The 13,921-nt window shown below is 40.7% G+C and overlaps 1 protein-coding gene across 1 annotated transcript in view; it reads left to right on the forward strand.

The window, feature by feature from the left end:
• The window catches only part of ssp3 (short spindle 3), a 169,674-nt gene that overhangs the window by 33,467 nt on the left and 122,286 nt on the right, over positions 1 to 13,921 (forward strand). Inside the window, exons 5-7 of the mRNA XM_065232867.1 lie at positions 3,092 to 3,253; positions 3,311 to 4,529; positions 4,604 to 4,727. Of these exons, the coding sequence (XP_065088939.1) occupies positions 3,092 to 3,253; positions 3,311 to 4,529; positions 4,604 to 4,727 (1,505 nt within the window). The remainder of the gene's footprint in view (positions 1 to 3,091; positions 3,254 to 3,310; positions 4,530 to 4,603; positions 4,728 to 13,921) is intronic.

A 13,921-nucleotide genomic window follows, 5' to 3' on the forward strand; every position in this document is an offset into this window, starting at 1 on the left:
TAGGATTGTTCGAACAGTAAAGCCGATGTTGTGAATGAGCAGTATCAGAACCAGAAGTGCTTCTCAACTGGAAACAGCCGGCAGATGCTTGAGACGTTGCACCGGAACACGGAAGCTGATCAGGAAAATTACTGTAACTAATGTATGCATACTTGCCTGAAAACGACCGAACTCGACCGCAGGTCCAGAACGACGCTGATGGCAGGAAATAGAACGAATTTGATGGCGGGAAACAGCTAGCGCAACTGGATCGAGGTCTCCCATAATGCGACAGGCAGTGCGTTCTGGTTTACAGCGCTCCAAATCACAACGCGGCATCCAATTCTGAATCAGCATACTGGGTCTAGTCTGGAGAGGGGAGTTGAGAACTCGAAAGGTCCCGGAACAGGAGAGATCTTGATGGCTGGCGTGTTCAAACGAGGCATCTAATGTTTTTTTAACCGTCTGCAAATTCACGGAACAAAATTCCTTTCGGCCATGTATCCGATGTAAGAGCAACTTCACGTAGTTTGGAAGCCAATCCTACTTTGTACGATATGTAACTCATACGGCTGATGTCGGATCCTTTTTAAACTAGCGACACAATCTTAATCGGATCATCGCACTGTAAAGGGTGTCCACGATAAAATTGCCACACACAAAATTGATTCGCAAAATTCGAGTTTTCATCCGATTGCCATCAAATTTTCAGGGATTGAGAAATAACTATTAAACTTCATTTTACCATTTTACTCGTATTTTATTTACAGTCCATACGCAAATGCCCGCACCTTGGCCTTAACCCCGGCCATAAGATTCTGCACAACCTGTGAATCAACCGTTTTTTGCATGTAAACCCATACTTTCTTCAGTTCCTCGACTGTCTTCACTACCTTAGGTCGTTTAAGAAGGTGCTGCTTCATAATCGCCCAGTACTTCTCGATGGGGCGGAGCTCCGGAGTGTCGGGAGGGTTGAACATTTTCGGCACGAAATTGACCTTATTGTCCGCATACCACTTCAGCACGTCCTTGGAGTAGTGGCATGAGGCCAAATCCGGCCAGAAGATTGTTGGGACGTTGTGGGCCTTCAGGAGAGGAAGCAGCCGCTTCTGGAGGCACTCTTTTATGTACACCTGTCCGTTCATCGTGTCCTGGGTCACGAAAGGTGCACTCCGCTTCCCGCACGTGCAGATGGCTTGCCAAACCAGGAATTTCTTCGCAAATTTGGACATCTTCTGAGTGCGGACATGCTCCGGAACGCTGAACTTATCCTTGGCCGTGAAAAACAGGTTGCCGGGGATCTGTTTGAAGTCGGCCTTCACATATGTTTCGTCGTCCATGATGCAGCATTCAACTTTCGTCAGCATGTTGAGGTACAACTTCCTGGCACGGGTTTTGGCGGACTTGTTCTGCTTCTCGTCGCGATTAGGGGCCTTTTGTACCTTGAACGTTCGAAGCCCAGCCTTAGTTTTGGCCTTCTTGACAAAACTTCGGCTTCGGTGCAGCTTCTTAGCCACATCCCTAACGGAGGTGTTCGGATTTCGGTTGAAGGCCCCAACTACGCGGTTGTGATTTTTGGTGTTGTACGGAATACTTTTTCCTTCATTTCTGGGCTTCCGATCGGTGGTCAACCGTTCCTCGAACCGCTTAATCACTCGCGACACCGTGGAATTCGCGATTTCCAACGTTTTAGCGATGGAACGATGCGAGAGATCCTTGTTCTCGTGATGAATGCGCAAGATTTTATCACGCACGAGCTGTTCTTTCGACTCCATTTCCGCAAGTTTTGATCACAGGACTTTAAAACTTGCAGGATGTAAATAATGCACTATGAACTAAATCCACCCAAATTTTCATTAAATTCTACCCAACGGTTAAAAAGTTAGAGCAATTTCATCGTGGACACCCTTTACACAACCTTTGACCAGCTTCTCGATTGATTCCGATTTCACGCTAGGATGTATACGAGAAAGGTACAGCCAAAACAGCTCGGTGGGTTCACCCCAGCAGGCCTGGGTTCAATCCCCAGTCGGCGCCGCCGGGATGTTCTGAGGCATAACATCTCTGATCACGCCTTCCTTCGGAAGAGAAGTAAAGCGTTGGTCCCCGGTTCATGAGTTGTGATGAGTCGATAGGTAGGGTAGGTGCCTCCCTGGCGTCGGTAGCATTAGTGCTCAGCACGGAATACACGATCGACAAAAAAAAAGAGTTGAAATAATAAACGACCCAAATAATAAATATCGCAAAATAAAAAGAAAACATAAAGAAAAACCGCAAAGTATCAATAACGCAAATAATTAAAAACGGAGTTAAAAGCAATAAAAATATCAACAATAAGAATAAAGAGTCATATTGAACGGACAGAATAGATCATTCAAAGCCTCTGGTTGGAAGTCTCCCTAATAAAGAAAACCAACCAACCAACCAACCAACCAACCAATAACTCAAAGATTAAAGATTGATATTCACAAATATTGTTTCAAAGTATACTTTAAATTTAATCGTGGTTCAAGTGATATTCAACTGTTTGCAAACCACGTGGCCATTTTAGAACCCCTCTTTCACCCCCTGTATGGGCAATCATTCAAACATTCTACGTTTTAATTTGCATGGCCATCGCTAACTGCCTTCTTAACTGTCCATGTCGTTTGCGGACAGTGAATTTGATTCACTGTTGATCGAAATCCAGCTTAAAAAAAAAACAATAATCAGTCGTCTCTGTCAATTTGTTGGTCGTTTATATTTCAAATCGTAAATTTTGAAATTGCGTACCGACCAAAAATCCCCAGCGTCATCATTCCCTCTGTTACCAACCGTCTCGCCTCAGTGGGCAATGTTTTGACGGCGTGCGCGGTGTTATTTAACTTTCGCGATCAATCCACATTGTTGGAGCAAACTGCGCGTGGTACAAAGCGAAATTGATTACGCGATCGCCATTAGTCCAGTGTTGTTGATTGTGGGTACATCAAACAAATGTTTGGCAGTTGTAAACCACACACGTTGTTGCACGCATCGTACCTACCTGTAGTGAATATATAGAGAGAGAGAGCTACAATCACGTGACATTCAAGGACTCGTGTAAATTTTCCCCAAAATTGCATTCCTTTTGCAGAAATTGACATCGATACTGAAACGGACGAAACCGATTGTGAAGCCATCATAGACCTGGAGGATAACGAAAGCAGCGCCGAAAATTTAGAAACCGTCAACGTTAACGGTACTGGTGGCGAAGAAGAAATGACACTCGAGATGCGTTACGAAGCGGTTCTAGCTGGTGAGTTATTCTTATTATCGAATTGATTTTGTTGACTAATTCTACCTACAATTCCAGAAATGACCTGGGTCGAGCGTGCCCAAACGCTGGCCACCCTGCAGGCACTGGTTGCTCGCCATCCGGGAAGGGCCCAGCAGTTGCACGCTAAGCTGTCTAGTCCTTCTCGCCGACGGTCATTGCACGAAACGTTGAAAAAGTACCAAGCCAAACAGACCCGGGCCCTGGAGAAGCGTCAAGCGCTGCAGAAGGAGAAGGCCCTGAAAATTCAACATTTGCTGGCCAGAGTTGAAGATGTCAAGACCGCCAAGCAGCAGCTCATCGAGAAGAAGCGTATGCGAATGGAAGAACGTCTACAACGGGCCGCCGAAAATCGGACACTATATCTGAAATATAAAATCAAAAAAGCTCACGACGAGGAGGAAAAGCTCAAAGAGATTGCTTTCATTAAAAATTTGGAAGCCCAAAACAAGCGACTGGATTTCATTGAATCATGCAAGGAACAGGAAGGCCGTTTGCAAGATTTGGAAACTGAAAGGCAGAAGAGAGCGGAGGAGAAAGCCGCCAAAGAGGCTGCTGTCGAACGTAGGAGACAGGAAATCGAACAGGAACGCCAGAAGAAGCTGCAAATTATGAGTGAAAATCGTCGCGAGAGGGAAAAACGTGTCGGGAAAATGCAGGAGCAAAAGGAGCGGCAACGTCAGGCTTTGGCTAGGGAAAAGGCCCGCGATAGGGAGGAAAGGCTTCTTGCTTTGCAGGCACAGCAGCAAGCCACCACGGAAGAGCTGCAACGGAAGATAATTCAGAAGCAGCAGGAGTCCGCCCGACGACATGAAGAACACATCGAAGATATTCGTCAAAGAGCGGTTGAGCTGACCATACCGACGAGAAATTGTGACGAAACCAACTCCAATAAACAGGAAAACGACGACAATCTCAGTGTTAGTGATAAGGGCAAGGACAGCGGTAATGCTAAGGCAAACAAGAAGAAATTGAAGAAACTGCGCCAGCGAATGGCTCAGGCAGCAGAAGAATACACAGAAGAACTACAGCCGCTGGCTCCGCAAATTCGCAAGCAAAGTCAAGTGCCCAAACTGCTGAATACGATTGTGAAAGGTGGTGGTCCCTTGGGTGTGGAACGACCACTTGGACAGCTGTTGAGACTCATGGCAAAAGCAGAAGTCGTAGACTTCCAATCCATGTGGCTGCTGGACGGGTTGAAAACGATCTCCGAAGTGATTCAAATGGGAATGGAACCCAACTCCGAGGTATCAAAGCGGTACGTTCATCGGAAGATGCTTGTTTTGTTTATGGGTGTGTCAATCAATATGCTAATCTGTTTGTTTGTTCCAGGGCGGTTGTAATATCGGTCCAGCTGTTCCGAAATGCATGCTCTCTATGTCCGCAAATATCGCGCCATGCCATCCTCGGCAATACCATCACAGTATTATTGGATGCTCTTCTGATCAGTTTGAAGGTAAGTGCGGATGAGTTTTGAATCGTTTTTTGTTTCCCTTTGAGAGCTGACCAGATGGTCCGCAAAGAAACATCAGCTGTGCTGTTTCCATCGCATTTGTTTATATGTATAATTTTATGCAATTGTTTATCGATCAAGTAGCATAAACAAGGAAGTGCATTATTCAATTTTCTCTGAGACTATGTCATAGAGGTGTTTATGTTTATACTGTCCAAATCTTTTTAACACATTCTGCGGTCTTTTAGTTTTCCATTTTTCGTACTCTTTATACCTAAGTCGATAATTCCTCAACTTAATGTTCCGAGTTGCATTATTTGGATTCTATAACTCGAAATGTTGTGCGCAATGATAAAGAATCATTGGAACATTGGAACATTGTTCACACCAGATAGCCCAAGTAACATTGAAAGCTTTATAGAGGTTTTATAGCATTATACAAGTTTAAATCATAATCTACACTGCCGTTATACACATAAGAGTCCCACGGTGCATAAGGATTGCATAGAACATGGGACAGTTATGCGTAGAACGGCAGTACAGAACGTTCATAAAACCAAAGAGGGTTCTGGATTCTCCAGAGAAAAATCAGATTCAAAATTGTAGCTAGAACATTTTTTTTTCATTTATTAACAAATTTCATTTATTAACAAATTTCATAAGCTTAAGCCCACATTAATCTCATCCGGACATATTTTAAACTAATACGAACAACCACTTGTCACGCAATACATAAAGTCACGTAACCATTCAATAATTTGAAGTGACTGGTGGTTGAATGGTACGCGTAACTGCTTTTTCACCCCAATGGGTATGGGTTCAATCTTACCTGGATTTAGGATGGGATTTTTCTGAGCATGAGCATGAGCATGTTTGACCGCCCATGGTTGCTACTCAGAGAACCAATAGACAATGCTTGGGACTAGCAATCATCCTCAATGTGTAAAAACTGGTGATCTCAAACTAGACAATACCAGCGCCGGCCGCGCCCGACTACAGGTCAAGAAAGGAAGGGGTAGGAATGTGTTGACGTGACACTCGCTTTGATGGAAGCCGAGAACACCTCTGCACTTCCACGAGGAATCACTGGGATATGGGGTAATAGGGTTGGGTTTGCAGCAGGGTTCGTTTTGGTAAACGATAAGCTGAATTGATGTCCTAACAATCATATAACGCGAAGGAGCTTGGGATTGAACCCACGGTCTTCTGCTCAGTAAGCAAAAACGTTTGCCACTAGGCAGACGAGCTCCTTTTTAATCATCGAGTTGCTGTTATTACCATGTAGTCATGTTAACAAATAAAACGATTGACGAATCTTGAATGTGGATGGGCTTGAGATTAGACTCATGATGTTCTGCTCAGTAAGCAAAACCGGTTGTGCTAAGGCCACCGAGCCCCTCATATCACATTATAGCGTTACTCAAGTTTTTTATGACTATTCAGACCCGGCACCGACGACAACGAAAAGTTGCTCAGTAAGCAAGCCACTGCAACCGACGATCTTTGCAATCCTTAAACTAGAAGCTACGAAAGAGGCCTTTATTAAGATCCATTTTCACGCGACGTTAAATGTTTCGATTTTCTCTTTACGCATGGTTCAGGTAATCATAACAAGCTATGACCGACGTGACGATTGTTTAAGACCTAGTTGAACAAGCTATTCAAATGAAATTACGTTCTCGAATTTTACTTGGCATGTCATGAACAACAGAAATACGCGATAATTCATATTTTCAGCGGTTGGTGGTTAATTTTAAATATACTAACGGTACTGCCTACGACTACGACGGCGATTACGACAACGACTACGACGGCGCCTACGACAACGACATCAGCGTATTTGTAACTTACTAGTTGTCTAGGATAAACACCTTTGCCCGGCACCTCCACTGGCTCTTCATGTCCGCTATCTGTCACTGTTTGCAAAATATCTAATAGCAATTACCTTCCAATACCAATACTTCCTGTATTGCCATGGTCATCTGGGAGGAGGGTCGCATCTAGTGCTTTCCCCAGGAACCGTTCACGGTCACCAGCTACTGCCCGTCCAGTCTTGGGCCTATCCAGCGAGGCATCCTTCAGATTACTTACAATCTCCGACACTCAATGCAATCGCAGGCACACTTACGCTAGTTACAAAAAAAAAACACACCCGTGCAAAGAAATGGATCAAATAAACGTCACGCTCGCGAAAGCACACCCGTCGTCGTCGAACGGCAAAAAAAGGAATCGGTGGGCAGTTTTGTGATACGGATTTCCAAAATCAACCGGGAATGCACGAATTTCACCACACCCAACTACGAAACACGTTCAGAAGCACTTTTGGTACACTTTCGTTCGAAAACACTTAATTTTTTTCAAAAATAGTTGTGAGTGAACCAACATCATCACAGCGTAAATAAATTAAATATAAAATTATCGCTCGCGATGTCACAAATTTCTCTTTAGGATGGGATTTTTCTGAGGCGAAAAATCTCTTATTACGTCTTCATTCGAAAGGGAAGTAAACCCGAGCAAAGTCGGTTAACAAAATGAAAGCAAAACGATATTAAAGTTTGCAGTTCCTATCATAATGAAAACTCATTTTGATTTCAATTGTCGCGACAGAAGTCTGATATCATATTGTGCTTTCATTATGCAGTCAAGACTTTTTAAATCAAAGCAACTTAACTTGAAGTTCTACTGTTAATTTCTTGTTTAAAATTTGATTTAAGTTCATCTGTCGTTGAACGAACGATTATTGTTTATTTGTTTTGTTTGACACATTTTAGGTCATTCGTGATTAGCCCGAGGTGACATTTGAGCTCAAATCTTTCAGCGTGAGAAGCATGGATGCTAACCATTTACGACAGGCCCGTATTCAGTCAAACATTATGAATGCAAAATCAGTAATCAAATTGATTTCATTGAAAGCAGAATTAGTTTTCTGTTGATTCAACAGTGTAAAATTTTGCTCTCATTTTTGCTATGTTAACCGTTAAGTCAACCAAAATGAGATCAAATGGAGTATTCAAAATAAGTTACATCATAACAGCAAATTCTGATTTCAATTTGATCTCTAACTTTGCTCGGGAAGCCGTTGACCCGGCCCTTTTGTTGATGAAATCGATATTTAGGATCCAGGTGTTGAGTCACCGCTCTGGCGTTGGTGATTGGTACTCGCTTGCTGAACAGATACTGACGAAAGAAAAAAACAAGAATTCAAAAAAAAAATCATAGGGTGTCCATGGCCGAATGTCCTTTTGGCTGAATAACGTTTGGCGGAATATTTAAGAAGAATCCAAGACCAACAATTTAATAGGCCTCAACACCATTTTGTAACCAAACCTTGTAAGGCCATTTTGTCGCAAACAGAAGTCCGCCAACGCAAACCATCAAAATGACCAGGTAGGAGAAATTCAAGGGGGAGGACGGCTTTAATGCGAGTGTCTTTAGCTTAGAGTTACTCTTCTTCTTCTTCTTCTTCTTCTTCTTCTTCTTCTTCTTCTTCTTCTTCTTCTTCTTCTTCTTCGTATTTCAAGCTTATTGCATATCGCATATTAGCTTATTGCGTGCTCTCAACTTAGTGCTCTAGATGCACTTTCACAGTTATTAATTGAGAGCTTTCGATGCCTATGCAATTTTTGCATTGGTATAATTGTGTGGCAAGTCCAATCATACTTCTATGCCCAGGGAAGTCGAGAAATTGTCCAACCCGAAAAATTCCTAGACCGGACCGGGAATTGAACCCAGCCACCCCCAGTATGGTCTTGCCTTATAGCTGCACCTTTACCGACTTAGCTGAGGGAGGCCCCAGGTTACTCAGAGTAACTCTGATCTGCATCGAGAAAAATAAAAAAAAAACTAGACATATCTCGCGTAACATTTGAAAAGGGCCTATACTCAAAATGTATTCAAATCGGTTTTTGATACCATATGGATTTTCGTCAATTTTGAGATAACAACGCTATCCACTATCAATTGGCATCTGCTTTCATATTATGTGATAAAACTATGGACTTTGATCATGAAAAATGTGAAAACAACATCAGGTCAGTTTGTCACATCAAGCAAAATAATCGCATATCAGTCCCATCCTGAAATTCAATCGCCCAAAGTTCAAGTTAAAGATCTGCTTTTTGAATTGCCATATTTTTCGCTGATATAACAAAACATGCAAGCAAATATATCACATTAATAATATGATCCATTCATGCCTTTTCCAAATGTTGCAATGGCGACCCGCAAAATATTGCTTCACGCACCATCTAGCGTTGAAAAAGGTCAGCAACAATCATTCAATTACAATCGAGGGGTGCGAATATAGCACTTATTACAAAAGTAAGAGTTAAATTATTTTCATTGTGTATCATTGTGTGTAATAAAATTACATTGTGTATATTGATTTAAAATTTATCTGACATGTCACTGTTGTCATCAAAAAAATAAAATGCTGAAATACATTCGTTTGAAATATTAAACAAATTTTCATTTGGTGTACCCCTCGTGACGATAAACAAATACATTGGTAGCCTTTTTGGCCACAGAGGTGCTTTCATCGCTAAAAAATCGGTTCGCCAGCTAAGCGAAAGAGTGGATCATATTGTTAATATAATATATTTGATGCAAGCTTCATTGCAACATATTTTAACTTGAAAAAATTATCAATTAATTTACTATTATTTATCAAATATTTGCATGGAAATTGCACTTCGTAACTTTGACTGCCATTTTCTCAATGCCTACTTTTTTCATATGGGACTGATATGGGATTATAGGCAGTATAGTCGTTTCTGGTCTCCTCTTCCTCTTATAGCGAATTTGTTTATTATCGTGAAACCGAAATTTTTGTCAGTGCTAACCTCAACCTGAGGAAGGTTTTAAAAGCAAACGATCAAACTGACGTTTGTCAGAAAACAGAGCCGATCTTGATACCAGATGCTGGGTGAAACTGAATAATTAACAAATTCGCTATTAGGTTTATTTGACCTGTTCTCATCGGTCCTGAGTGTGACTCCGATGTTGAGGATAAATTATTCTGCATCTCGATTCGGATTTTAGTATTCAAGACAGTTAAAATCATCCACGGTGAAATATAAGTCTTTTGCTGCTGTTCATCATTTTCAAAACAAACGAGGTTAAATATCTAGCTTAACATTTAAAAATGCCTTAAACGAAACTTAAACTTGAATTTTTGTCCAGAAATTAACAAGACCTTTTGCAAAAATCCACTAGCAATTGAAGAGAGGTTCGCTCAGAGATGAAGTGAGTTTTCAGAGTAACTCTTTTTTTTTTCCTTTTTTTTTTCTTGGATTTGTTTTCCGTCGATCTTGTTTTCCGTGCTGAGCACCAATGCTACCGACGCCAGGAAGGCAGCTCCCACACCTGGACCCTATCTATCGACCCACCAACTCATGAACCGGGGACCAACGGCTTTACTTCCCTTCCGAAGGAAGGCGTGATCAGAGATGTTATGCCTCAGAACATCCCGGCGGCGCCGACTGGGATTGAACCCAGGCATGCTGGGGTGAGAGGTAATCACGATTACCACTACACCACCGGTGCCGCTCAGAGTAACTCTAGATTGCTCTAAATTTATCACTGTCCCACCCCTCGGGAAAATTCTCCTCTATCCGGTTGTGTTTTAGGTTTGCGAATGTAGATTTCGGTGCGCGAGAAAATGGCTTTACAAGGTTTGTTTACAGAATGGAGTTGAGGGCTTTGTTGATTAATTAATTTAGGAACAATACTAGATTTTTGAATTGAAATAGGTACTATGCATACTATTTACTTTAGGAGAAGTTTTGAGATTCTAATAAAGTTTTAGATTTCGAGAAATTTTCAAGATCCTTGACTTTTCAGCAATCTGACATTACCCCGAATGCCATTTTGCCAAAAAAATTTAATATCGATCAATCAAACTGATGTATGAAATAATGATGTAATAGCAAAAAGCAGATACAATATTACATCAATGGATGTAATTTTGTTCGCAAAATCGATGTACATCGTTCAACGTTATATTACACAACCGATGGATTGACCTGGTTGCAGCAGTTTGAATGTAATATTCAACAACTTTTTTTTTCTGTGTAGAAGCAAAAATATTGTAAACATTGCTGAGCACTCAAGTGACGACGTCACTCTAGCCAACATTACATACTGAAAACAGACAGTATTACCATAGAGGTAACTCTAAGACAAGAAGGTCCCGAAATAACGTGCTCAACTTTTTGGCTCAGCTCTGGTACCAGTGTTCGGAAAATCATTCTCAAATCTCATTCATTAAGCCTCCCTGCGAGAATAAACTCGCGTGCAAATGCGGCAAACAAAATTCACGCTTGAGATTCTCATGCATATTCACGCACTCACACTCACAACGCCCAAAAATCATTCCAGCTTTTAACTCATAAAAACCATTCAAACGTCAATTGATATCATGCCTATGCATGTTGTGTTAGTTTTCCAAGCCCTTATGAACAAACAATAGTAATAACAATGAATAACGCCAACATATAAAAGCAATGAATTTTTGAACCTGAAAACTCATCGGTGATTTTTGCAACGTTGAATTTTGCAAGGCAAAACTCATAGGCGCATAAACTCATGCATGAGATTTGAGTTTTTGAGTTTTTCCGAACACTGTCTGGTACTCTCTTCGGTCCCAAGCTATTCGATTCACCCATCGAAACATGGGAAAATCCACTAACCCCTCATTTTATCTGTCAAACTTTCATAGCGAATCAAAACAAACATCGTGTAGTAGTAGAATTTCGACTAGAATGGGATACGTTAGGCGATTTGCTTGGGACCAATAGGCTAGTCAAGTAGTGAGCCAACTTAAAATCGTTAGTTTCGTAGAGAATAAGAAGCGCTCATAGTACAATAATTTGATTTCGCATGTTTTTTTCTGCTGAACGGAAATTGGAGATACTCGAAGCAAGTGTGTGCGTAGTTCTACAATGTTATGGAACATTTATCATTGTAAACCCTACCACTAACTGTCGTATACACTGTGATGGGCAATAGACTCGACATATGGCTGTAGTGTGTAAACGTCAAACGCAAGGCAATTTATTATGTGCGCCACAAGTGGCGGTACTATCAACATTTAAATTGACCGTTAAAAGCGATTTCGATGAACATCTTAAGCATGTCTGCTTGTCTGTGATCATACCTTCACTATCGCAACTCCGGGTAACCCGCGAAAGTACTTGCATTTTTCTCAAGCACTTTTGATCTAACTGCAATCACTCTCTCATACTCGAAATGTGCCACGACCAAATTGGCACAACGACGCCCTATACGCTCTCTCGGGATGATCAACAACTTGTTTCTCTTCCGCTGCATCTAAATAGAAACGGGTACGTCTGACAGCTACCATATCTGAGAATGCATTGTTTGGTTTGTATAATATACAATTCTCGATGAACATTTCAAATCGTCCTATCTGCTTTGATCGATTCTCTTCATCGACTTTCTCTTCTGATAACCACTGCTATGGAAACAGATATCGCGCTAATTTGACCACATAGTTTGTTAAAGGAGGTTCTTATCTAGCGTCCAAAATGTCAAATAGAACAGTGAAAGGTTTTGCAGCTGAGAATCGATCAATGCAGATAGGACCTTTTGAAATGTTTATCTAGAATTATGGAAAACACATCTCGCTGCTGGACATCACGACTAACATTTGAAAATGGTATAAAATATTGAAAATTATTATTACTATTTATTATTATTAATTCGCATTATCTTGAGAACGGCTGGACTTAGGAAAACAGTTATTATAAAAAAAAATATTGGAACTTATTACTCAAAATATAAATAAATTTTTATTTTACTAAAAATAATGCAATTCAATAAATTTTAAAAATTAACAAAAAGTTTAAAAAATATAGATTTTTTTAAAGCAAGGCCTACACTGTTCATCAAGCTTTAGAACATTTCTTCAGTTTTCTCGATAAAAAAATGTATTATGCTAGAAGGGGGGGGGGGGGGGGGGTTGAGATAATCCTCGTTTAACGTTTTTTTAATATTAGTTATTTTTCAAAATTATAGGTAGGTTTATTTAAATTTCAGTGTGATAATTTAACTACCTACAACTACTTTTTAAATGTCACCTTGATCAGATCAATAGTTTTCGTGTTATATTTTTTTGAAAAAATATAATCATATTTTTGAATACGCCCCTTTTAAAAGTAACTGGGAAGAAAAAAATCATACACTCCAAAAAATATGCACGTCCGATCTACGTGAAAACATAGGTAGCTTTCGTTCATACTACTTTTCACGTAACATTTACGTTAATACCGGGTAACCAAAAATATTCCCATTCAACGTGATTTCCGTTTAAGTTGGAAGTGGTTATCACGTAATGTTTACGTGATTTTGAAATGATATTTACTGGAAAATACTGTTCTTCTTACGTTTACGTTCCGTGGTTTCCACTATAATTGGAATGGATTTGCACGCAATGTTGACATGATTTTGAAGTGATCTTTACGCGATCTAACAAATACTGTTTTCCATTTTTTTTTCCAAGAAAAGAATATTTAAATATTGTTAACATTTTTATTAATACGTAAAGTAAGCCATTGAAACGTTAATACTAACCATTTCGCTTTTCCAACACTTAATTGATCATGACAATTCAGATCTCGATTCAGATGTAATATCCGTTTGCACTGTTTACTGCCGAGTTAGGCTAAATTGACCTTTGGAAAAGCCGGCGCCGGTGGTGTAGTGGTAAGCGTGACTGCTTTCTCACCCCAATGGGCCTGGGTTCAATCCCAGCCGAGGTCGGTGGGATTTTTCTGAGGCATAAAAATCTCTGGTCACGTCTTCCTTCGGAAGGGAAGTAAAGCCGTTGGTCCCGGCCCATGTGTGTTGATGAATGGGTGCGATATCCTACGGAGGTGTGGAAGCTGCCCTCCTGCACATTCGATTGCCGTCAATGGATGGCAATCGATGTCCGTCAGTTATTGGCACTAGATTGCGGAACAGAGACCGACGTTAAATAAAAGAAAGAAGAAGAAGAAGACATTTGGAAAATCCCCGTCAATTGAATCTTGTAATCCAGTCTCTGAAATCGAAATAAATTTAGTTAGCAGTGTATGACGGATTTCAAATGACAAATAGCGAAATAATATGAAAATATCTTCAAACAGTTGTAGTATGCTGAATCACTTCTCCCACTAATTAAATTGATGCCGTCATAT

Source organism: Ochlerotatus camptorhynchus, unplaced genomic scaffold (genome assembly GCF_037179485.1).
Source record: "Ochlerotatus camptorhynchus isolate MF236.1 unplaced genomic scaffold, CSIRO-AGI_Acam_v1.1 ptg000379l, whole genome shotgun sequence".
NCBI lineage: Eukaryota > Metazoa > Arthropoda > Insecta > Diptera > Culicidae > Ochlerotatus > Ochlerotatus camptorhynchus.